The following is a 24,063-nucleotide window of genomic DNA, read 5'->3' on the forward strand; positions in this document are numbered from 1 at the left end:
GATGAGGCTCCATCTCTTGGAGTCACATCAGAGGCTATGGTCGTAAGCAAATGGTTACAGATTCAATCTGCGCGCCTATAAAAAGCTGACCCTCCTGCCTCTGCCTCTGCCTCCCATGGCAGCTTCTTCCAAACCAACCGAAGAAAATTGGCATCCATCCAGTCTCAGGCTTCTTGCGTATGACGCACTCCCGAATCACCAGGACTTGAACTCAATAATATCTGATGCGAAGTCCACTGCTGAAACTAGCACCGATTTCTACGATCGCAGTTTGACGAGTCGCAGATATGCCCTTGTTGGAGTGGCATGCTCTAGTATCTTCAGCTGCTTATGCATCATTGCAGGCATTGTCACTTTAGCCAATCACGGAGTCTCAGGAGTAACCATGGTCAATAATGCTGACAAGGATATTCAGTTGAACATGCTGGCGGAGATAGTGGCCCTGATACTAAACTTAATCGTCACGTTATGCACGGAGTCCATAGGCTTCGTGCACGGCATCTCATTGCGCTCTGCACTAGCCTCAGAGTCTCGACTTCGTTTCAATACCAATCTGCACCTTTTAACCGCAGCTCGTGGGTGGTATAGCCCTAACGGCGCCCTGCTTAATGGTGTCTCGGCTGTCCTCCTCATTGTATCCTATAGCTCAACCTCACTTGTCGTATGTTTAAACTATCAACCCGACCAAACGCTGCCAATGACACCAATAATAATTGAATCTCCAGGCTTTGCCATCACAGGGTTACCCCTCCTCTTTTTGGGTCTCGCACTCCTCCTCCAGGTGGTAATTGCATTGTTAGGGATGCGGGCTGTCAAAATCTTGACGTGGAGCTCCTCGCCTCTTGACCTGGCCGCAGCGCTGGTACACCACACACAAGTAACTCCGGTTGCTTTCCGGTGCATGCGTTGTGTATCTGACCTGGATGCAGATGGAGGTCCAGCGAAGCCGTCAGAGACACAGCCTGCTGCGTGGCATGCTCACCCCAGCATCCGAAAAGTAGTAATTTTTCTTTGGGGGATCGTTGTAGCATGCGCTGGATGGGCCGCACTCATCATGTATATCTGGCACAAGTACGCCAGCACGACTCGAATGTCCCACTCTGCGCTGACCGCACAAGCGTGGTCGTTCTTGCCGGGGGGCAATTACATCGCGTATAACATGCCAGGTGGTATCCATATTCAGACGTGGATTCTGCTCTTTGTCAACATGGCAGTTGTCCAGGGATTTTTGACACTCGGGCTGCATTGCTCGGAGCTCATCGCGAATGTTATTCGAGATGAAAGTCAGTGGAGATGCGCTACCGGAAGAAAGGGACTTAGAATGACGACAAATCCCCTGAAGTCAATTTTCGGTCATCCAATCTGTCTCGTACTTTTCGTCGCGAAGCCTTTCCTCCGTGAGTCATTCACGTCTATCATTTTATCAGTGTTATTGAACACCATCATCGACGATCACAGACTGGATGTTTGGGCTTTCGTTCAGTGTATCTCGCAGCGCCTTTGACGGGGAAATAGGGGAGATGTCGGTATTCATGTACACTGCCCAGGTTTGGACTTACTGCCTCTATGTAAAACCGCTACAGCATATTCACACACTCGTGCAGATCTGGAACTTATCTATAGCGCTGGCTGTGTTCGCATGTTTCTTCACTTTTGTCGCACTGCGCCGACCGCGGGGCCACCAGCCAGCTGCATATGGCCACCTCCAGACACTCGCGAACCTCGTGGATGAGTGGTCGCCTGTGATGTGGTGGGGACACAAGGAGGACTGGATTCCGTACTGTCATGCTGGTAGGGCACTTATATGATGATGATGATGCTGCATTGACATTTTTTAACAGGGACGAGTGATCACCCGCTGCCGGATGTGAAGGTGGACTGCGTCTATGCTGGTACGCATGCGTCAGAGAATATGCTTTAACCTCCAACCATGAGCCTGAGCTTCATCATGAATCCTGTACCACCTTTGTCGCTTGCTGCTCTAGAAGTTATCGAAAATCTAGCAACCAACTTTACGTTTCGACGAAACAACTTCACCAACAAACTCTCGTACAACTCGATTTTCTCTCACATGGAACACATCATTATTCCATCTCAAATGTCTTGTATTCTAACCTGTCGCAAGATAGACTTCCGAGTGAGACTGGTTTGAGCATCTATGTTGATGCCGGTGCTAAATCTGCTGATGATGATCTTGTGTCCGATAAACATGTGCATCAATATCGTCAATTCTACGTCGACGTGAACTGGTGCTCTCTATCGGCAGTACATCACACAGGCGCAGGTTTATTGCGGGACGGGCGGGAGAGGCAACTGCGGATCTAGATGAAGAACACACACGGGGCTTAGTGTCATTGACGGGAGCATTCACGTGAAACGTTCCCTTAACTCTACTTCCTCGACGAGCATCGTCCTCGTTATCCTAGGACACTGAGTTGGGCGGGATGGTACTGGCGGTGTAGGTCCATGGTTTTGGCCCGGACGAGTGGGATGAGGCGTTCCGCAACTCAAGATGTTGTGCATGCGAGTCATGACGAGCTGGTGTTCTTCTCCCGGGCCATTATTCCAATCTTCGATAGAGTAGGACGAGACTTGATTGCAATTTGATACTCGGCCATAACAGTGAAACGAACCTTCTTGACGTCCACCACTCCCAGCAAGTATGACACGCCGACAAGAATATGAACTCAGCTTGTGGAGCATTGTTCTCCTTGATGTCAAGTAGCATGAGAGGTCTGTCTCTCATGGTAAAACGTGAATTGTAAGGCTGTTCGCAGTCCTGCTTGCCATGGGAAGCGAGGTGCACCCAAGTGTTACGTCGCAAAGCACCGAGTTAACCTGCCTCTGCAGCTTGTCGCCAGAAAGACTAGTGAACTTGACATTGGAAGGGACGAGTTTATGGACAAGGTCAAGCTCGCTGTTGACAGTGGCAGGCTTGGAGTGGAGTTGGCAAGTCATAGCTTGTCGTAAATCTGCACACATAAGACACGTTTGTAACCCATGCTACTGTATACGTATGAAAAACGCACATGGTTTCCAAACGCGTGTGCTTGAGATCGTGATCTTCCAAGGTAAAGTTGACGTCTTCTCAAGGCACCGAGCTGAGGAGCCCAAAAATCGTTTCAAAAAATAACCTGCTACGTCTGTATCAACATCGATGAGAGAGAAGGTTCCTTCTAAAGTCGCGTATTAGAGAGGGCTTATAAATGGCGAAGCACGGAGCTTAACCCCAACATCATCATCTTGCCCATCAGCTTCCTTCCTGCAAGCACGTTTCATGACAAGCTCGAGCGTCACAGCCATTCCTACAGTCGGTGGCGGAGAAGCAAAGAATCAAGTCGTACGGCAATCACTGGGAGATGACTGACCAGCCTGAGCATTAATTTTCACACGGAGTCGCGCTAAGGTATCTCTTCAGTCAGCCGACACCTTTGGATATTGACCTGTTTCAGTATGAGTATCGCATGATTGTCATCGATGTTCGTTGGTTAAGGGGTTCAACTTGCACACCCCGCTGATGTACAGTCATCGAGTTAACTAGGCGAGATAATACTCGCGATGGAGATGGCTGTTCTAAAAGTTGGTGTGCATTGACTAGCAAGAACATTTCGCAAAAGGGGCCAATAATGTTGATGGAGTTAAAGATGGAACCCTGGACTAGTACTCGAAACATCATATCATAATAAACACACAAAAGATATCGATGGGACGAAGGAAGGGCAAGTAAAGCACGAATAGTTTACTCACCTTCAAAATACTATGCACTGGCGCCCGGGGGACGATTGAATAGACCAGGAAGGACCTGTGCTTCACCACGGTCCATGACGATAACCGAATTCGTTTGATAGTGACTGACTCTGAAAAATTCAATGCTAGGCACTCTAACAATAGCAAATTCCCACGGGTGAACCTGTACGATCGTACGTCGTTCGGTGAGTCGCCGAGGACTTGCTCATGGGTTAATACAGATCTGAACAAAGCCTCTTGAACTCCTTTCAGCCTATATGCACGTCGGCGCGAATTAATTAACATTACCCAAACAGCGGATTTGTATCTGCATCCCGCACAGCACTTGTTGATCGAGACACTAAGTTGGCCCATGCGATACTATGGACTTCGGTGCAGTTTTCAAAGTGACCCGGCACTTGTTATAATTTCCTCTCCTGCATAAGCTTCCCCTCTCGCTCTCATCCTCCAACCCACATATTCCTTCAGTAATCAGACCGCGTCTTTCAACAACTCAAAGTTCTCTTCTTTCTTCTGCTCCGCGCACTCTTCTCGTAGCCCGTTCACGTCTCATATTTTCATTTCGCCCCGTCTCCAAATAACAACAGTTGTGGCTCATGGAATTGTTCAAACTACGACTTTGACAACCCTAAGCGTAAAGTGGAAGGAAGATCAGATGAGGTGACTTGGCAGGGTGCGTAGAATTTCGGGTTTCCTCAGGCGATTGACCCAAAATGCGCGATAGACCTTGGATGTGTTACCTTCTCATCTAATCCTGCCTTTCAACAGCTCAATTCCACCTCTGGACCTTCTCAACAAGATTGCACGCGGTATCGCTGTTGCCAGAGGCCCAAATGACTGGCCCCAATCTGTGACCACGACACATGCTAAGATTTTGTGACAATCGCCAAGGCTGATTATAAGGAGAGGATTGTTCAGTACGTCTTCCCTTCCCTACCACCTGCTTGTCTTACTATGTCTTTTCACAGCCTTTCGCACAATCTACAACAATACAAGCACGCTTTCCACCACCCGTGCCTGTGTCCTGCTGACTGGTGTCGTTCCACAGAACAGTTACTTACTCCCTCCACTCGCAGTTCATTGACGCTCAATGCCTCACAGATAAACACTCGCAAGCCCACCCCGTCCTAGCATTCCAACTCCACCTTTGTCACTTCCATTTCTGCATCTGCGACTCTGCATCCGTTCTCTCTGCGCAGGCCATTCAATTTGACTCTCGCAAGTTCCTGCGATATGCGCGTGGACGCAGACGGTGACAGTGAGAATCTGTTCAAGACTTCAGAATTCCGCCGTAGCGCAGGTATGCCCACCTATTCCTAGGCGCTACCAATGGTGCAAATGTCAATAAAGCCCTTGTACGGCCTCCTGCTCCGAATATATCTTCAACAAGGAAAGTCAAACGCCCCGTTTCCACCGCAAATTCAAATTCAAATTTTGAAATCCACACTCTATCCGTGATCTCCCCGCCAACGACACCTCCTTCGGGATCTTCGCGCCAGTATCTAATTAATTTTCATAATAGGTATTATGAAGGTGGCATGTCTTCTGTGTATCTTTGGGATCTCGAAGATGGCGGATTTGCAGGCGTTGCGTTACTCAAGAAGGGTGGGTGACCTACTGATCCCTTCATTTTCGATGTTTTAAGATCATTTCTCTAACTTCCTGCACCTTAGCAATGGTACCCACAAGCCCAGACGAGCCCTCAGATTCATGGGACTCGATCCATATCTTAGAAACTGCGGAGTGTGGAAGACGAGTGCCCTACAAGCTCACATCTACAGTCATGTTGGAGCTCGTGACAAAACAGAACAATAAGGCCGATAAAGCCTCCGTTCTCGTCGAGCCAGCAAAAATGGTTCCCGAGCAAGGATGGAAGTCGTCGGGCGAAATCACCTTACGTGGAAGCATGACGAGACAGGTAGGCTGGCTTTCGCACAAGTTGACTCTCGAATACGGACCATCAATCATGATCTGCATTGTGGGAACTCAACACTTGCATGAATTTCAGATATCCTCCCCAGTACTTACTACGCCATCATTCGAATATTCAATGACAATGACAATGTTCAACGTCATACGCATGCACCGATATTAGGCCCAAAGATTAATATTTGCGCCACACCGATTTCTTGTACTCCATAATGATTATCCCAGTCTGACTCGATACCTCGTCCTGTCTCTTTGAACTTTCTTTGGAAAAAATGACTGAAATACACATTACGACGACATATTTGCCAAGACCTATGCCTCCGTGAAATTTACTTCGAAACACCAAATAAATAACTACCACGACGAAACTTTTATATCAAGAAAAAAGCCAATTCTCCTGCTCCCTGCAGAGCACCAGACTATTGTTAACTCCATTGAGCATCTCCCATGCTACACGCCACTGCCTGTCGATATTTGCACGCGCTCCTGGAAAGCGATTGAGGTCATGCCGGTTGCTGCATCAGAGTCTGCCACGAGCCGAGCGTGGTATTCTCGAACGCTTAGAATGAGGCGTGGTCCCAGCACACAGACCTGTATGGCTTCCACAATCTGACAAAAACCAAGAAGAATCTGAGCGTCCAGGGAAAATGCGTCCTATAGAAATGATGAACGGCGGTCGCATGCAGAGGTCAGTGAAAAATTGACATACCGCAAAGAGCGTTGGAGACAAATTAACAATGAGGTTGAAGCAAGACGCAACAACAAAGCTAGAACATTCAATTTTTTCAGCGGAAAAGGGAACCATATTCACAATATGAGCTCACCTCGCAAAGTAAAGCACGTGGGATTTTATCAACACCGTGAAACAGTCGCCAATAATCCCTCCTGCTGAATGTTGTCGCAGTTCACGGAAGTGTTTTACAGCAATCCAGACTGCGAGACAGAGCGCGAGGACCTCCCAAACAGTACCGAGTATCCAAGACATGGAATTCAGAAGTGGGGTATTGTCCCCATAGCTAATCGCGCACACATAGGCGCTAGAGAGAATGAGTTCCTCTGGTATTCATCAATGAGCGCCATGCACGGTTGTCATTCACAATTAAGTTTACCTCCTGAAACATGCCTCGTTGTCATCACAGCGACCGCTACGTCGAAAATGTTGATAGCCAAGCACACGACGACGAGAAATATCAGGATCCTACTGGATCGTTGATACATGGCACCTAACCGAGCGATCATGATGACTGAAACATGTTTCAGTCAAGTCAATATCATAGGTCTTGAAACTGCGCAACTCACCACACAGCACTGGAAATGCCACAACATTCGTCCAATCCACCACGAGGTACACAATCCGGCCTAAGAAATACGGTTAGTGATGAGCTTTGGGTGGATCACACACTACAAACAGACTCACATCTGTAGCAGTCATGATAGCAAACAAAGAAGCTGGTCAAGAATGACACTCACCCCTATAGGGCGTCGGGGTTAATTGAATGGGAATAGCAGGCATCGGTGTAGAAGACTCACTGCATCTGTCAACAAAATCGTCGGAACACCGACTGTATGCCACCGGTCAGAAGATACAAATACTTTAGATGCGAGAAGACATACGCAGTATGTACATGCTGAGTGTGAGAGATGGTCGATTAGAACAACACCAATTGCTAAGTCTTCTGAACATACAAAGCAAATAGAATTCCAAGATAGCGCACCTAGGATATTGTCAAGTCAGCAGAAATTCACAACAGGCGAGCTACGTACACTCAGATAGAGAACAGTCATCAGGGACCAACGTTGTCTCTGTCGCAAATCAATATTGTTCTTCTGACGTGGAACCGTGCTCACCCAGACCAGTTCGACCTACAAACAAATCTTAGCGAGATGGCTGCTCCGGTCATAGCATCAACATACCTCTTGTCCGAACGTAAGGGCTGGAAATACTTGTGAGAAATCGGTAATTCTGTAATGTTATGATGCTCACCCCAATCATACGTCACTGCAACAAAGGCGACAACTGGAAAACCACAATCAAGGTCAGATCGAGGTCAACATCTGACTACTCTTCACGAACCTGCAAAATAGCTGCTAATACGCCAAGCGTTAATGAGTGGCCAATAACTAGGGTCGTCTGAGACTAGTGTCATACTGTTAGAGGATGTATGTGAGGGAGAAGGGAACTTGGTGGACATACAATGATGATATTCGTGCTAGATATACCACCACCACCCAGTGCTTAGAGGACCGAGGGATGATATCCGTTCCTGTCGATGGATATGATGTCACGTTCGAAGTGCTGTAGCGGGCCTTGGGTAAAGTGGCGGTGATGCGAAACTTGAATAGATCTCATATGATCTATTTTCCTTCTAATAATAGTGTCATCCATAAGATCAATGATGGTTCTTTGCGTCGGCATGATGCCAGACCAGAAAAGTCAGCCGTTAGAAATACTAGTAGGGGAGATCCACTTACCCAGGCTAGCAATACCTCCCTGCAAGTACATATCCCAACCTAGTCCTTGCCACTTTGTCACTTCACGCACACCTTCTCGCTCTCTGCCTCCCTCGTCGGGCTATCCTATCATAAGGATGTTGAAAATGATCAGCGCGGAATCTTCGATTTGCATCGTGGAGTTGGTGCGGTGCCAGTGACAAGCATCAGGTTTCACGGTATCCTAGTTAAAATTCTGTGATTGATATCTGATGGAGATATATACAAGCAATCCCTAGATCAAGACAGCACTGAGAGACGACATGGGCGAAAGAAGAGTTGAACACATGGTTATGACCGCATGAAGCCCGACTTGTTGTTCTTTGTACTGTACAGCTTGATTTGGTGGATTTGGTGGTGATATTATTGATGAGCCTCAGCAGCATCTAGGATATCCCAGGGCTGAAGGGGGTAACACTCTGTCGGCACGCCATCAGAAAAGTCAGAGATTTGAACAAGATAACACACTTGCCAACAGCTGCCAACGCACACCCTCGACGCTAATGAAAACCGATGCAAAACATGCCACCATAAATGCATCACGCAGTTGATGTGAATGGGAGTCGAGCTCGGCTCGCGTTGTTCGTAGTAGGGTAGGGACGTGGAATTGGAACACGCCTGTGCTTCATCAGGCAATATTAATAAAATACTGATTTAAAGATGTGGGACATGAATCAAGCAGTTGGTCATGGGTGGAACGTTCACTTGAAAAGGTAAATTTAAGCTGTTCGTGATTTCGTCATCTTGTTTTCGAGATAAGTTCTTGTTACACATTCAGCAGTCCATCATGACAAAGCAATCAAGTACTTCCCACATGCTGGTTGTAGTGGGCGCAGCGATTTCTGAGTTGGTCTTTTATGGGGTGGAGCTTCTTCAGTGGACGGCGTATTCAGAAGACTCAACGGTCGGTGTCGCAAGGGAATCATGCTCATTAGGGTAAGCCGCCCGTATATTTTCTGGGCTCTGTCACTGGTCATGATAGAAAATGAGAAGGACGATTGCACAGTACTCGCTGCTTTTCTGCTTGGTCCTCTCTGGTAGCAAAGTAATATATCAGTGAGTTCTCGTGTGTATGACAGGATTTCATGAGACAGCGCTAATAGTTGTAGGCTCTATTTTTGCCAAGCCATGCCACTGCCTTGCTACAGCTAGGTTCATCCTCATGATCATTTACTGCATTCCAATCATCCACGCACTGGACATATATTTGCCCATCAGAATCAAAACAACAATGTGACTTTTGACATTTGCTGTGTTTGGACTTAGCGCGTGGCCAGGGGACAGGTTTGCATGGCCGATTGCAACGGAAGTTTGCTGTAGAACATCAGAATTTACTTCTCGTATTTCGCTACGAGAGCGTCCACCTCACATCAACAGGTATTCCCGATCAAACACACGATACGATCACTGAATTAGGCACTATATATCAGGCATGAGCGCTAGCACCTGCCAATAGCGGCTTTTTCATCCACAGCGACTCTTCTAGTGTGAGAGAACATATGGCGTCGAGAAGAAATAGGGTCAAACAAGAGCCGCGAAGGTCTTTTGTATTGCAACGAATGCATGGCTGACCAGCCAACGAAGCAAGGCCGACATGATTGGTGGTTAACGTTCAGACTCTTTGAAGCTAGCGCTGACCAGGTATAGATCACGTCAGCAAAATCAATAACGACCGTCGACCTCCAAAATTCTACGGAAGAACGCACTGATTGTGATTCATCTATCGTACAATAGAATGCTGATCCGAAACAATCGGCATGCTAATGTGCGTTGCGTGCTTGTCATGCACACCAACAGTGAACAAAAAAAATTACGACTGCGCCATTATGCAAATCTCGATTCGAACCGAAAGTTTTGCAACAACATGTGAGCATCGTGGGCTTTTGTGCAGCAAATGCACGAAAAACAACCATGCTCCCAGCTGCACGCCAAGTGGATCACGCGCCTTACTTAGCCACCCTTAGTAACCGAAACGATGTCAAGGCAGATCAAGCTGAGAGGGAGGAAAGCCGGGCAGCAAATGGTCTTTATAGGACTCGTCGAACTGCGGAAATGGGCTCCCTATGACGAAGAGCATTTCAAGCTCCGGTTGAAATAGTATTTTCTGATGAATCTAATCGAACAATCTGCACGGAAAGTCAAGTCGAAGCTTGAAGTAATTAAGTTGAACACTGGCACTGTACTTAATGATATTGCATAGTTTCAGATTGACGCAAGTACTGAGCTCGAGAGAGTATAGTATTGTGACGTTGCATCCCCAACAGTACACACAACGAACTCCGCTCGGTGTTTGAAACTGGCACCCTCGGCCCGCTGTAGGGATTGGTCTACCATATTGTCGTTCCTAATTGCATGACCTGCTCACTGGTCTGACCGTTCCATACTTTTTGTTGAAGTCAGCGCATATCGATGTTTTGCGATGCTACTAGCTAGACTGTCTTTCGGCCTGACTCGGATACGTCTCACAGTGCACTGGTCTAGGGAGCGCTCACGAACACCGTGACCGTCAGCGTCAACAATGTGCTGCACGTGTCTGTGATAGTTGCAGGCGCCCAACCAGCTTGCTGTGTACCACCGTTTATCTCCGTCCACTCAGAGCCTCACACTCTTCCCGATTCCACTGGCTTTTCAAGTTATTTTGGATCCAAACACCACCACAGCTTCTCTCTGCCCGCTCAGAGCCACATACTCTTCCCAGTTCCACTGGACTTTGTTTTGTATCCAAATACGTGCAGCTCCAACTTCCTCATGTCAAAATCATCAGGCGCCGGCGGCGCCGAGGATCAACGCGCCCACAACGACGAGCAGCCTCCCCCGGAACAGGATACCGTACGACCCACCGAGGATTCAGAGTAAGTTCCGGCTCCCTGGGATGTATCACCCATATAATAACAACACAGGGAGAAGCAAGATTGTGGACCTTCGTCGGTGAAGCTGCCACCAGGGATGTAAGTATTTGTACCCTAATGCTTCCAAATTATTCCTCATTAGAACTACAGATCGAATATCAGGCCTTCACAGTCATCAGAACCTCACAAACAGGAAATCACTTCCGATGATTCACCCAACGGTGGCTTAGTTCCGTAAGTCCATATCATTGATGATGTCAAACTACTCAAACGATTAATTTTTTTCAGCGAGGCGGACAAGGCCGCGTTGCAGAAGGACCAGCAAAATCTAAGTAAACTGTGAGCGAAGAATAAGCCAAACAATCGCAGCTGACGACATCCTATGTGCAGAGTAACCGTCATGGAGCGAGTATTGGATGTTCTCCAGGACTCGACAATTGCCTCGAAGAGCGGCAAGGACCATCGTTCTCGTTTCTGGGGAGTGTACAAAAGAGTCGCGGAGGAACACGACGGCGAGTTTCTTGAGCGATATACGAGCGACATGGATATCGTGTTGGTCTTCGTATGTTTCGCACATTCATTTCTGACCCGTTTTGAGATTGATGTTGAATCAGTCTGGTCTTTTCTCCGCTGTCAGCACGTCTTTCATTGTGGCGATGGAGCCAAATCTCAGTCCCAACCCCAGCGACACTACGAATGTCCTTCTCGCACAACTCGTACAAATCGGACTCGGCAACCTCACTGCAGCCGCAGCACCAGCATCTCCGTGGTCGCCGCCCACATCGACGATACGGATCCAAATGATCGCATATGCAAGTTTGTCCATGAGCTTGCTCGCTGCTTTCGGAGCCGTACTAGGCAAGCAGTGGCTCGGGTACTACAAGTCTAACAGATATGGCCGTGGCTCGCCGGAGGAGCGAGGAAAGCGCAGACAAGAGAAGTTCGATGGCCTCGTCGCATGGTATTTCGATGCTGTCGTGCAGTCCTTTCCGGTCTTGCTTCAGATCTCCCTTCTTCTGTTTGGGATCGCCCTGAGTGCCAACATGTGGTACGAGCAGCGCAGCATCGCCTTTGTCATCGTTGCCACAACGGTCTTCGGATTTCTGTTCTATTCGCTGACGGTGATGGCATGTTTGATATCTCCCTCCTGTCCATTCCAGACGCCGATATCGACGATATTGCGCATGCTACGCATCGACAGTAAGATCATTTTATTCTCGTGGTCGTTTCCAGTCTCAATGAACATTGCAGGAGTTTTACTCCTGATATTTAGACCAGCCTCCAGGCATTTCCAGCAGCTCACGACTTCAGTGCGTGGTGAGCTATATCTTCTTACCTTTACACGGGTTTTGACCGTTTCTTGTCAGGTGTGCTGCAACGACTGGTTGGGACCCTCGGATCGAGATGGACCTGGTTGTCTGAAGCATTGAGAGGTGATGTTCTTATCCACTATTACACAAGATACTGTGTGCTGATGTCACTACCCAGGCCATGTACGTGCGGTCGGCGCATTTGCACGGCGATATCTTCCACGGGCGTTCGCCACGCTTCGTGACGGGCTGCGATTCTTTGTTCCACGGTCTTCTACAAATGTTGTAGACTCGGAAGCACAATCGCTCGACCAGAATCAAGATGTTGTGGCAGAGAACACATCCGTCCTTGAAGTTGACCTTGACCTCCCTCACGTACCCACCAGCGATCTCGACGCACCTAGCATCAAGTGGTTGCTCGAGACATCTACGGACCCTGAAGTGTTTCTCGCTGCTGCCAGTATTGTTCCGCAGGTCGAATGGCCTCTGGATCTTGACGTCTCAGATATGCTGCCTCAGCTGTATGATATTTTCATGAGCTGCGTCGACACTCAGAGGAAAATCATACCGTCGTTGAAGGAGAAGGCCTCGGCATGTACATTGGCTCTAAGTCATCTATACTGCGGCCGTGTTCTTCAGGCACATCCTGGCCGTGGTGAATTCCTCCGCCCTGAGGGGGGAAGAGACTTCATCTGGTTTCATTTCATGATGCAGCCGGGCACGTGTACAGCCGACAACACGGTGCTCGGCACGACTGGAAATATTTGTCTTATGGAAGATTCGGAGACCGTGTTTGTTCCATTTCCTGTTGGGTTGCAGGCTTGTCCCGATTCCGTCCCGGAGTGGCTGTCACATGTTCTTCCGTATCACTTTATTACTGGGAGAGCGAATGAAGGAGGAGAAAAACTCGCCATAACAGTGATATCCAAATTGCTATGCTCTCCATCATCTCCTTCGACTCAAATCATTGCCAATTGCACTCTTCTTGCTTGCGTCATGGTCGGGGTTCAGATTGACAAGAAGGACATAATTCGTGTTGACAAAAGGTGCTATTGACTCATTTGGTGGTTCTTCTCATGATTAACAACGATATTGTGTAGTTCTGCTCTGGAGCAACTCGCGGAGACTCTTTTGACGCAGTTCCAAAAGGCTCTCTGGGCATGCGATGGAGGCAATATCAACGGTGACAACACAGCAGCAGCACGCCGAGCATGGAAGCTCCTCGACGTCATCTGTCGCATTCTCGAGCTTGCTGGATATTATCCACCTTCATTCCATACGATGCGGAACCTGGAGGCGTGCAGGAAGGTTTATTCACGGGCGAGGTCATCCGAACAAAGTGATCCCTCTGCTTTGTTGGCAGCTCTACGAAAGGTACTGCACTTCACGTTCGCTGCTGCCAGGGTGCCTCGGGACCCTGACCTGCTGTGGTATGCCGAGTTTTTGCAAGGAGATTCCCACTCGCCAGACGACTCCGACTGGCTGGTGGACTACCTCGACTACATTTACATTGATTCCGGCGACCACGAGACAATATATGACGTTCTTTTGCTACTGGGTGGTATAACAGTGCGCTGCAGCCCGGCCAAACAACATGTGTTCATCGAGAGGCTCATCGCCTGCATGGACAGTAACATGCCTGACCATATACGCCACGCTGCTCTTCACACTGCTTACAGTTTCCGAGAAGACATGGCCTCGATCGACGCCATGGATGATGCGATGCGGGACGCGGTTTTGACCAAGCTCTCCCCCGCTATTTTGTCCGTGGTTTATACGCCACCCAGTCCAACACCCGCCAATGATGACCCTCACCACTCTTTCAACAATCCCCGTGACCTGTGCTATCTCAAACTGGTCTTTGCCCTTGCGGGGAATTCCGATTGGCACCCCCATTTGTGTCGGGATCACCATATAGATCAGTGCATTAGCTTGATTGCAGAGTACTGCAAACCAGACGATGAACATCCCTTTTACATAGCTGGTATCCTCCTCCGAATCGCATCTGAAAAGACGGCGGTTACACCACTCGATTCTTTCACAGAGCAGCAGTGGTGGGACGTGATGAGAAGCGCATGGTCCCTACATTATTCCTTGATCCTGGACGACCGCTATTTCGAGTTTCTCCCCATCCTTGTGGAAGGCACAAAGAGGTATATGCAGATTGCTTCAAAATCTGATCTCCCACAGTTCATTGGAAAAGTGGACGATGTTCTCAACATACTGGAGAGGAGACAGATGAGACGGATAAGAGGTTTAGCGCAGGCGCCGCAGGGAGAGGGGGTCGCTATTGCGGCTGTGAAGGACTTGAGGACTGTAGCCAGGGACACGCTTGAGAGGTTTGGTCAATAATCATCAGTCCCCTAATTATCAAGGTGCTTGCATGTAGTGCTAGGGTCATTGAACGTTTGAACCAGTGTTGGAACGGGCAGGACTGCAAGGGAACCAAGGCCAAACCTCTGTAGCAGGAGGCGACGGCTCTGTCTATGCAGGACCGACTACAACATGCAGTAGCGACTACCTACGAGCCAGGACTCCAGCCACTGCGCCAGGACCCCCGGCACTCCCACGGAGGACCTGTGCCAGATCTCACCGCTCCAGTGTGGGAGGGGATTAGTCTATCAATGTTTGAATATGGCACAGAAGAATATCACCCGTCCCAACCTTAAATTACAGTCGTTCGGTTTACATTATGGTACTCCCTAGACATTATTCTAATCACGCCCTCCGTTGTGTTTGAGTTTGAAGGCAAAGCTGACCAACACTGGCAGGTAGAATCAATCGAAGCGATGAAACGCTTTGAAGCAGAATCCAGATTCACTGGGCCCCATTGACCGCTCCATAACGCGCACAATCTCAAATGCTATTAGCATCGGCATGCTAGCTAATAAGTATCCAACTAGCCTCCAATGTATGCATCAATAAATACTACGCGTAATATGAATCGTTCAAAATCTCCTCAAGTTGCTCCGGGGTCATGATATCCGTAAGGCCTAGAACGCCGGTAGAACGCTTGGTAGAAGCAGAAGTGCTTCCTGATGGGTCCACAGCACCCTCAAAAGAGGCTACGATCTGCTGGAGGATGGTTTCGATATCGGAGGAGACGACGCGCTTCTGGTCATGATTGTGTCCCGAGTCCATGCCAAGGTCGCGCCTCATGCCGTTGTTGCTTCCATCAAAGGAAGACAACACTGACGCAATAGTACCCCCCCACACTAGCTATGGTCGCCAACTTCCCCAGGGCATTTCCGATACTGGAAGAAATGGCGGGGCTGCGTTCTTCCATCTGGACTGCTTCTGAACCCAGGATTCCTCCAACTCCACCAATTCCACCAAACGTTTGGTCCAAGTTCCGTTTTGTGCTGTCGCTACCGCCAAAGGCGTTCGCAATGGTATCGGCACCTATTCCTATGCTGACGACATTCGCGATGTTCTTCAGCAAGGACGAGGCACTGGGGGAAAGGAGGCTACGCTCGTCGACCAGGGTAATGGAGTCCCCATCATAAGCAAAGTCCCGCTTGGTGCTGTCGCTCCCACCAAAGGCGTTCGCAATGGTATCAGCACCTATTCCTATGCTAACGACATTCGCGATGTTCTTCAGCAAGGACGAAGCACTGGGTGAAAGGAGGCTACGCTCTTCCACCGGGGGAATTGAGTATGGTTGACGCTTGGTGACACCCTCCAAGCTTCCGGCGTTCTGGAACCCGGTCGTGATGATGGAAAGTATGTCCGAGAAATTGAGACTGCGGTCTTCGACATCTGAGGAGGCTGAATCTCTCTTAACATCACTCGGTACAGAGCCAGATACGTCCAAGAGAGTCTGGAGCGCGGCAGCAATGTCTGCAGTGGTATCGCGCTTCCTTGTAGGGGGCAGCTCGTTGAGCACTGCTTCAATGGCTTGGACGATATCGGAGGTATTGTCGCGTTTGGAAGTAAGGGACGAATTAGTCCTTGTCCCATTGACAGTCAGGCCGACCAGACCACCCCAGAATTGTTTGATTTCAGGAATGGTGTCGCTGTCAAGATGTCAGTGTTAATTCAACATCTTAGGTTGCAGGAGTTTGACGCACTTGACATGCTGCAGGATGTCTGTCCCATTAAGGTGATGAAAGGTGCCGTTGCATAAAGATGATTCGACGGTACTATTGTCAAGGTTGGAAGCGACTCGGCTGGCGCTGGAAATGCATTCAGTGGGTCTGTTGAATGGCTGTCTGAGAGAGACATACAAGTATGGAGCAGGGGCAGCGAGACTAGGGACGGTTGACGCGACGACAGCGAGAGCGACGAGAGTAGCGAAGCGCATGATGGACGATGAGTATTATAAAAACGTTGAAAAGTAAAAATCAAAGAGGTATGTTAAAAATGAGAATAATGAGAATGTACGGGGTTTTCAAAAATAGGCTGTCGCGTCATGAGGTTAGTAGAAGACAACCGGATGGGGAAGAATGAACGTACTGCCTGCACCTGGGTGAGCCGTGAAAACGAAGGAAAGAGAAGGGCTGAGGAGTTAGCAGCTGAGGGGCATGTCTTTTATACAGGAGAATACTGTGGGCGACGTATCAGATTGTGCCTTCTTCCGCAGGTCATACGCGTTTCAGTGGTTGCCATTGTTTGGACACGCTCCTTGAAACCCACCTGTGCTGTGTTGATACATTTGCCCAGTGATGGAATACCCTATAGCTGGCATTCACCCGGGCCCCCTGCATTATAGAATGACGGATAAAAAATGTGAAAGGAACTTTCGATGACCCCAAGTAGAAGCAAGTGTCAAAGACTATCGTCGTCCCGAACGGTCCATCGGATCCCTATGATACAGTTTGATATTGCTTACCGTGCGGAATGATTGTGGCCCGCTATAGGTGACTCATCAAACAATCAAATTGATCAAAGACCGCGTGCATCATGATATATGGAATTAGCGGGATTTTATCCGGAATCCAGACTCATGAGTCTGACGAGGTCTGACGGCGCGATGTCATCTCCGTCTTTCTGGGAGTCAGGATACCTCTTCGGGCGGCCATAAACGCGTTCCATCAGTTGACAACGATTGTTTGGTGAACTCATCTGTGGACCGTGGTATAAAGCGTAAGCAGGCAGCGACGCCAAACAGACGATGCGGAAGGCATGAATATGTTTTGCGAGAGGGGGGGCTTTTGTGCGAGCATTCTGCAGCTCACGATGCCTTGGCAGCTTTGCACGCAGGGAGCTAGACTAGTCGGCACTATGGTGCGATTTGTATGTTGTCTGAATCTGTAATATTTATGCCCCGATTAAAGTCATCGTTGCAGTAAACCGGCGCGAAATTTATGAGGACTGAAAGCGATTGAGCTACAGTTCGTCGTCGTTGGCGTCGTCGACGACGACGATGACGACGTAAGTTTTGACCGATGACCGTGGGACCTCAGCTGATTGCCATTTTCAGTAGCGGCTCATCATGCATCATGACCCAAATTCGATTTGTCAGCCACAACTTTGTTCTCCTTCTATTGCCTCGAGTAGTCACTGCACCAATTGTATTCAGAATGCATGGTCCATGGGGAACAGCAGAGGTAGCTATAGTACTAAGCAACAAGCAGTTAACATCACGGTGACATCTATAGTGATAAGTTTCGATACGACACGCAGATAACTGCCGCCGGCTCAGAACATACCGCGCTCACCACGACACTAGGACCCAGTTGGCATTGACGACAGCTAGTATTACTCGGAGGTACTCGCGCGACGCCCAATAAAATCTGTTCATCACTTTGCGCGATTGCAGAGCCTAACCAATGAGAACCGGCCTCACTCATCATCCGTCCGCATGTACATGCGATCGGTATGACATCTGAAATTTCTTGTCCGAGTTTTCGGCACATAACCGGCAGGTACCTGTCAAAGTATAATGTACAGTGTAATACCTGCTCAGTCACCACCCTCTATTTTAACAGTCTGTTGCCAGACATATGCAGAGGCTCTTATCCTACCGTCGCCTGTCTACTTCAGCGCTGGTCAATGTCGGGCTCTCCAGGAATAAGCTTTGTCGAGACCTCCCATACTCACGTACCAGACAGTGATGATATGGACGACCTTCATCTTCCCCAGCTCCATGTCGCATCCGCCATCCCAGATGACAACCTTGAGGATAAAATCTCGGAAAAACTCGAACAGTTAGAGGATGAATGGCAAGATGACCCAATCAACCCCAGGAATTGGTCTCCAGCAAAAAAATGGACAACCACTTTAATCGTCAGTTTGTCCATCAGCGATATCTAATAATGAGGGCTAATTTCGCTTTCCTGTTAGGGTGCATTCTACACTTTTGTCACGCCATTGGCCAGTACTATCATGGCACCTGGTTTGCCCGACCTGGCCATAAAATATGGCATAACCGATCCAACAATCACAGCGTTGACTCTCAGTATCTTCCTTCTGTCATTCGCCATCGGTCCTTTATTTGCCGCACCCTTGTCCGAAGTCTATGGTCGTGTATGGGTTCGTCATCCTCTTCCTTACTCTCAATGTAGCTGTTCCCCTGAATGAGCTCAAGGTACTCCACTTATCGAACCTACTTTTCCTTGTGTGCAATCTCGGCTGCGCTTTGTCACCCAATACCACATCTTTAATCGTCTTTCGGTTTTTAGGTATGTCATGCGACCGTTGGGCTCGTAACTTTGCTTATTCTCTCTTCAAAGCTGGTTTTGCCGGGAGTGCACCCGTAGCAATTGGTGGAGGTGTCGTTAGCGACCTCTTCTCCGAACGTGACCGTGCTTGGGCTATGGCAGTATACAATGTCGGACCTGTGATAGGTACGTTTCATAGTGTACCACCTTGACTCAAGTTCATACTCGTCTGGCAAGGTCCCGCCGTTGGCCCCGTTATGGGAGGCTTCATCGCAGAGTCGATCGGCATAAAATATGATTTCTACGTCGTCGTTGCTATGTGTGCTATTGCCGCAGTGCTTGGCATTCCTCTTTTGAGAGAATCCTATGCACCGGTCATCAGGCTTCGTCGTGGAAAAATGGCTACGGATCCCGAGAAGATAGTTGCAGGACATCCAGCGCTCACAGCACACCACGTAGGCAAATGGGCTTACTTATGGATCAACCTCAAGCGACCGGTCATACTTTTGGCCCGAAGTTTGATATGCTTCATGCTGAGCTTATACATGGCCCTGTAAGTTTACTTTAGTATTCACGCGGCTAACTGGTGCTCATCTATTTAGGATGTACGGTCAGTAGTAGCACATCACATCAAGATATATTGGACGTACACTGAAATCATGTTATCAGGTATCTACTACTTGATGTTTGCTACTTTCCCAGGTAAGATCGCATTCAATATGTGGATAAATAGTGAACACTTGCACCCAGACCTCTTTTCGGGCGTATACCACTTCAGCACCGGAGTCTCAGGTCTAGCATACATTGGAGTTGGCGTTGGATTCCTATCTGCTACAATACTCGGCGCCAAACTTTCCAACATGACATATACATACGTGCGTCAAGGCTGCTTTCTCCCTCGACTACGGCAGCTAAAGCGCTTTCTGTATCTAGCTTGCTGCAAAAAATGGAGGAAAGGGTAAACCAGAGATGCGTGTGCCTCCTCTGATAATAGGCTCGGTGATCGTCCCGGTGGGACTATTGTGAGATAAACACGTTCATTTTTGTTACTCCCGATCTGACCTGCGTTAGTTGGTATGGCTGGTCTGCCCAAGCCGAGCTCCACTTCATGATGCCCATCATCGGTACTGCTATCTTTGGATTCGGATTAATGACTACTTTGTGGGTGTGCCCTTTTTCTAGCGCTGTACACGACTGACCGCTTTCAAGCCTCCCCATCCAACTATACCTCGTAGATACATTTACATACGCCGCAAGTGCTGTGGCGGCTGCTTCTGTGAGTCACCCCTACTTTCGTCAGCATCCATCCACTAATCACATCACCAGACATTCCGCTCACTATTCGGGTTCGCATTCCCCCTCTTTGGACAACAAATGTTTGCTGCACTTGGTTATGGGGGAGGCAATTCCCTCCTTGCAGGTCTTGCTATCATCATCGGTATACCCTTCCCCATCTGGATATATTACGCTGGCGAACGTATGCGTGCAAAGAGCTCTTTGACCCGTTGATTCTTTTCTTTCTTCGATGATCACAACGGGAATCGGGATGGGAAACCCCTTCGGCCATACCAAATCACAACGACGGCGGTAAAGGGCGTCACTACCGCACCAGCACATGGACGTTCATCTCGGAGGCTTAGAAGAGCGCATTTTTTCCGACAGGACGTTTAGGTTCAGAGATAATATAGTTATTTCTAAGGCCTTAATAGAAGCTACTTATGGCTGCCTCAGAAATTTGGAGGTGGCGATCATTATCTTGGCATGAATTGCCTCTGGGGTTGTCCGTCGAATATGACGGAGCCAAATTCTCAGAAGAAGACATCAATACTACCGTTGTGCCGACATATATGATCGCCATCTAACACCCTTTGCTTCTCACTAGCCATTCTATTGTGGTAGCTCACCTGAAGTGGCCTATTTTGCTATCTGTGCCACTTGTAAAGCGCATCATTATACAGGTACACTGGGGCCTAAGCATGACGTTTTCAAAGTGCGATCCAACCGAAGCAGCTTCACAGTACGTACATAGCCTCGACATCTGTTTTCTCCCTGACGTTGTGGAGCCTCGTCTATATGAGAGTGGGGAACTCGCTCCACGCCTGTTTGGCAGCAGGAGTGTGTTGATGCGAGCGCACGTGCCGACGCGATAGCGTACAGCGGAGTTCGAGCATCAGGAATTCAAACCTCCTTATATACCTATTTTCCTTTGTATCTCTTTTTCCCTCAGTCCGTTCCACCGAGACTGAGGGTACGTTCGTTTTTTGTCCCGCTTCGATACCTAGACACTAACTCACACTTGTATTAGTTGATCCGTGTCTAGGTACATAATACAGTCCGTTCCACCGAGACTGAGGTTGATCCGTGTCTAGATTTAACAGGTTATGAGCCCTGCTTACTCGTGAACGAGTAGCAGTTAACCATCTGGACATTAATTAACCGCCCAGGAACAACTACGTCGGGTTATAATACCTCGGGCGTACGCTGATTCGTGTGAGCTTCGATCAGAGTCATCGAACCACCTTATTGTTACCACTTCGGGCAAGAAGGCATCAAGCGTGTCCTCTCAAACCCCAAGCATTTATATATCTAGAACTCGTGGGGATTCACCCCATTACCTTTTCATCCCCAACGTTATCGTCCTCACAATGCCAGCGCATACCCGCACAAAGAGCAGCGCCAACGCAACCACGGCGAACTCGCCATCACCCCTAGTCATGCCCGCCATAACTGCGATCACTCTTAGCCAAACGGACTTGGAAAAGATCGAAGTTCTGGACCGAGGAACCAACAACTGGGGGATCTGGTCCGATAAGATGCAAAATTACCTCCTTCTCAAACATGGCGGTGGTTATATTCTCGGGCTTATTATGCGTCCTGACCCGTCTGTTGATCCGGCGAGCGCGTCCCACTGGGACCTCAATAACCTCTGTATTATCGCGGCACTACGCACACGTTCCAGCTCAGAAGAACAAGAGTTTCTCCGCGGCTTCACCAACGCTTATCTCGCCTGGAACGCGTTGAAGTCCCGCCATGAAAAGGTTGGCCCTATCGCCCAGATCTTACTCATCCAGCAGGCCCTCACAATTCGCTACCGCCGTTCTGAGCGTCTATCGTCCACCAGCACTCAACTTGGAGAGTTAGTCAGGCGTATCTACGCCATAGGTCTACCCAAGGAGGAGGATTTCCTAACCATCATGATGCTGAACGCCATGACAGATGACTTCCCACACGTTCGCAATCACATCGCGGATGCCTTGTCCACCAGCCCCTCCACTAGTGCCAATACGTGCGCATACGGCCCCTCTAACATTCGTGCTCGTCTCGACGTCGAGCAACAGCTCCTCGATACCGAAAAGAACAAGAGCGGGGACGTCGCGTTAGTCGCCAACAACAAGGGAAACGGAGGCAATCATGGTGGGCGTTCCAAAACGTGCTCCGAGTGTGGGCGTCAAGGCCACTCATTCTGTTGCACCAACTGTACCAGTTGGGGGCACTATGCGAAGGATTGCTTCGCCAAAGGGGGCCTTATGGAAGGAAAACGAGAGGAAGTACTTGCTCGTAAGCGTACTGCACGCGAGGGCAGTAATAAAGCAGGAGGAGTTGTTGCCAAACCCGTCACCAAACCTGCTTCTACTGGGAAGCCGGGTGGCGTATGATATGACACTGGGGGGCGCGCATACATTCTGGACGGCGAAACTCACAAAGCCATCTACATCGCCTCTCATCCCGCACCCTCTTCCGCTCCAGAATCCCGCGAATTCGCTGGACTTGCCTTCGATGCCATTACCCCGGCCTTCATCCGCGAGCTCTCCACTGCAGACGACGATGAATTCACGGCACTTTACTCTGCTCTCGATACCCTCCATACCAGCATCGACTGGCGCAATCACAACCAATCTGTCGACTTCGCGGGCATTACCTACAAAGCACCCAATCAGCGTCAGCGTACCGTAGTGGATCCTTCCATCATCCCCTTCTTCCTTGACTCTGGGGCATCGGTTCACATCAGTAATACGGAATCTGACTTCTTTACCCTCCGTCCGATTCCACCACGCACCGTCAGCGGTGTCGGAGGTTCTTCAATCCAAGCGATTGGTGTCGGGACGATTCGCCTCGTCGTTGCCAAGGGTATCCACATCACCCTCGACCATGTACTCTTTATCCCGGCGGCTACTGTGCGCTTAATCTCAGTTTCCAGCCTATGCAGTGCCCACCGTTGCGTTGCCTCATTTGACGCGGCCAGTTGCTGGGTACAATCGCACAGCGGCACCCGCATGCTCTCTGGTACTCTTACCTCTAGGCGCCTCTACGCTCTTTCTGGCGGACAACTATCCGCGGACCACGTTTTCCTCGCACAGCGCGTTCCCACACTCCAATCCTGGCACCGTCGCCTCGGTCACGCAAACTATCGTGCAGTCTATGACCTTGCACGCTCTGGTAATGCTACCGGTATGCCTATTACCCTTTCTACCGAACCTCCAGTTTGTGACGCCTGCATTCTTGGAAAACAGACCAAGTCTAGTGTCCCAAAGGTTCGCGTTAGTGGTAGGGCTACTAGAAGACTAGGTATTGTGCATGTGGACCTCATGGAGCACCCAGACACCGTTTCAACCGCTGGAAATAAATACATCATGGACATAATCGATGATTTCTCGTCCTACGCGTGGTCCATCCCTCTTGCCGCTAAGTCTGACGCATTCCCCGCATTACAGGCCTGGGAGAAAGCTCGTGAACTCGAGACTGACTCAAAGGTCGGTATCTATCGTTCCGACAATGGTGAACTCAAATGCGAGGCCATGCGAGAGTGGCTCCTCTCGCGTGGTACTCTGCATCAATTCACCGCGCCTTACACCTCAGCACAGAATGGTAGGGTCGAGCGCTTGCATCGCACCTTGATGGGTAAGGCTCGTGCAATGCGCTCTGCTTGTGACGTGCCCGTGGCATGTTGGGACGAATTCGTTTTAACGGTGTGCTATCTTTCTAATCGCACGCCCGTTGCCTCCCAGGCTGGCCACACTCCATACGAACGCTGGTACGATACCAAACCCGATCTCACTCATCTGCGCGAAATTGGTTGTAGGGCATTCGTCCTTATTCAAAACCGGCACAACCCCAAGGTGTACAACCGCTCGATCG

The 24,063-nt window shown here is 49.2% G+C and overlaps 6 protein-coding genes across 6 annotated transcripts; 5 read left to right on the forward strand and 1 right to left on the reverse strand.

Annotated features, from left to right (window-relative positions):
- Nucleotides 1-271: 271 nt before the first annotated feature.
- On the forward strand, nucleotides 272-2,259 carry DEU56DRAFT_953094 (uncharacterized protein; the record flags this gene model as incomplete). Its single annotated transcript, XM_041359180.1, has 3 exons — nucleotides 272-1,397; nucleotides 1,459-1,547; nucleotides 1,605-2,259. Coding segments are annotated over 3 exons (1,419 nt in total), but the record flags the coding sequence as incomplete, so codon positions are not given.
- A 2,616-nt stretch (nucleotides 2,260-4,875) lies between these two features.
- Nucleotides 4,876-5,899, forward strand: DEU56DRAFT_902374 (F-actin-capping protein subunit beta). Its single transcript, XM_041356591.1, has 4 exons — nucleotides 4,876-5,137; nucleotides 5,270-5,352; nucleotides 5,421-5,665; nucleotides 5,756-5,899. The coding sequence occupies exons 2-4, from the start codon at nucleotides 5,286-5,288 to the stop codon at nucleotides 5,840-5,842; spliced, it is 399 nt and encodes a 132-aa protein (XP_041206825.1). The 5' UTR covers nucleotides 4,876-5,137; nucleotides 5,270-5,285; the 3' UTR covers nucleotides 5,843-5,899.
- A 5,516-nt stretch (nucleotides 5,900-11,415) lies between these two features.
- On the forward strand, nucleotides 11,416-11,884 carry DEU56DRAFT_739723 (uncharacterized protein; the record flags this gene model as incomplete). The annotated part of the gene is made up of 2 exons (XM_041348760.1): nucleotides 11,416-11,577; nucleotides 11,630-11,884. Coding segments are annotated over 2 exons (417 nt in total), but the record flags the coding sequence as incomplete, so codon positions are not given.
- Nucleotides 11,885-12,094: 210 nt separating this feature from the next.
- On the forward strand, nucleotides 12,095-15,246 carry DEU56DRAFT_902375 (uncharacterized protein). The gene is made up of 6 exons (XM_041356592.1): nucleotides 12,095-12,215; nucleotides 12,267-12,332; nucleotides 12,383-12,448; nucleotides 12,504-13,371; nucleotides 13,426-14,669; nucleotides 14,743-15,246. The coding sequence occupies exons 1-6, from the start codon at nucleotides 12,140-12,142 to the stop codon at nucleotides 14,940-14,942; spliced, it is 2,520 nt and encodes an 839-aa protein (XP_041206827.1). The 5' UTR covers nucleotides 12,095-12,139; the 3' UTR covers nucleotides 14,943-15,246.
- Nucleotides 15,168-16,875, reverse strand: DEU56DRAFT_812914 (uncharacterized protein). The gene is made up of 4 exons (XM_041353633.1): nucleotides 16,552-16,875; nucleotides 16,396-16,500; nucleotides 15,532-16,341; nucleotides 15,168-15,494 (listed from the first exon to the last, which is right to left on the reverse strand). The coding sequence occupies exons 1-4, from the start codon at nucleotides 16,626-16,628 to the stop codon at nucleotides 15,254-15,256; spliced, it is 1,233 nt and encodes a 410-aa protein (XP_041206828.1). The 5' UTR covers nucleotides 16,629-16,875; the 3' UTR covers nucleotides 15,168-15,253.
- Nucleotides 16,876-18,319: 1,444 nt separating this feature from the next.
- Nucleotides 18,320-20,436, forward strand: DEU56DRAFT_757409 (major facilitator superfamily domain-containing protein; the record flags this gene model as incomplete). The annotated part of the gene is made up of 12 exons (XM_041350126.1): nucleotides 18,320-18,553; nucleotides 18,611-18,799; nucleotides 18,855-18,948; nucleotides 19,000-19,113; nucleotides 19,165-19,480; nucleotides 19,530-19,537; nucleotides 19,597-19,629; nucleotides 19,678-19,802; nucleotides 19,861-19,949; nucleotides 19,999-20,088; nucleotides 20,137-20,203; nucleotides 20,254-20,436. The coding sequence occupies 12 exons, from the start codon at nucleotides 18,320-18,322 to the stop codon at nucleotides 20,434-20,436; spliced, it is 1,542 nt and encodes a 513-aa protein (XP_041206829.1).
- Nucleotides 20,437-24,063: the final 3,627 nt, after the last annotated feature.

The sequence above is a fragment of the Suillus clintonianus genome (genome assembly GCF_016758775.1).
Source record: "Suillus clintonianus strain FC179 chromosome Unknown DEU56scaffold_52, whole genome shotgun sequence".
Classification (NCBI taxonomy): Eukaryota; Fungi; Basidiomycota; class Agaricomycetes; order Boletales; family Suillaceae; genus Suillus; species Suillus clintonianus.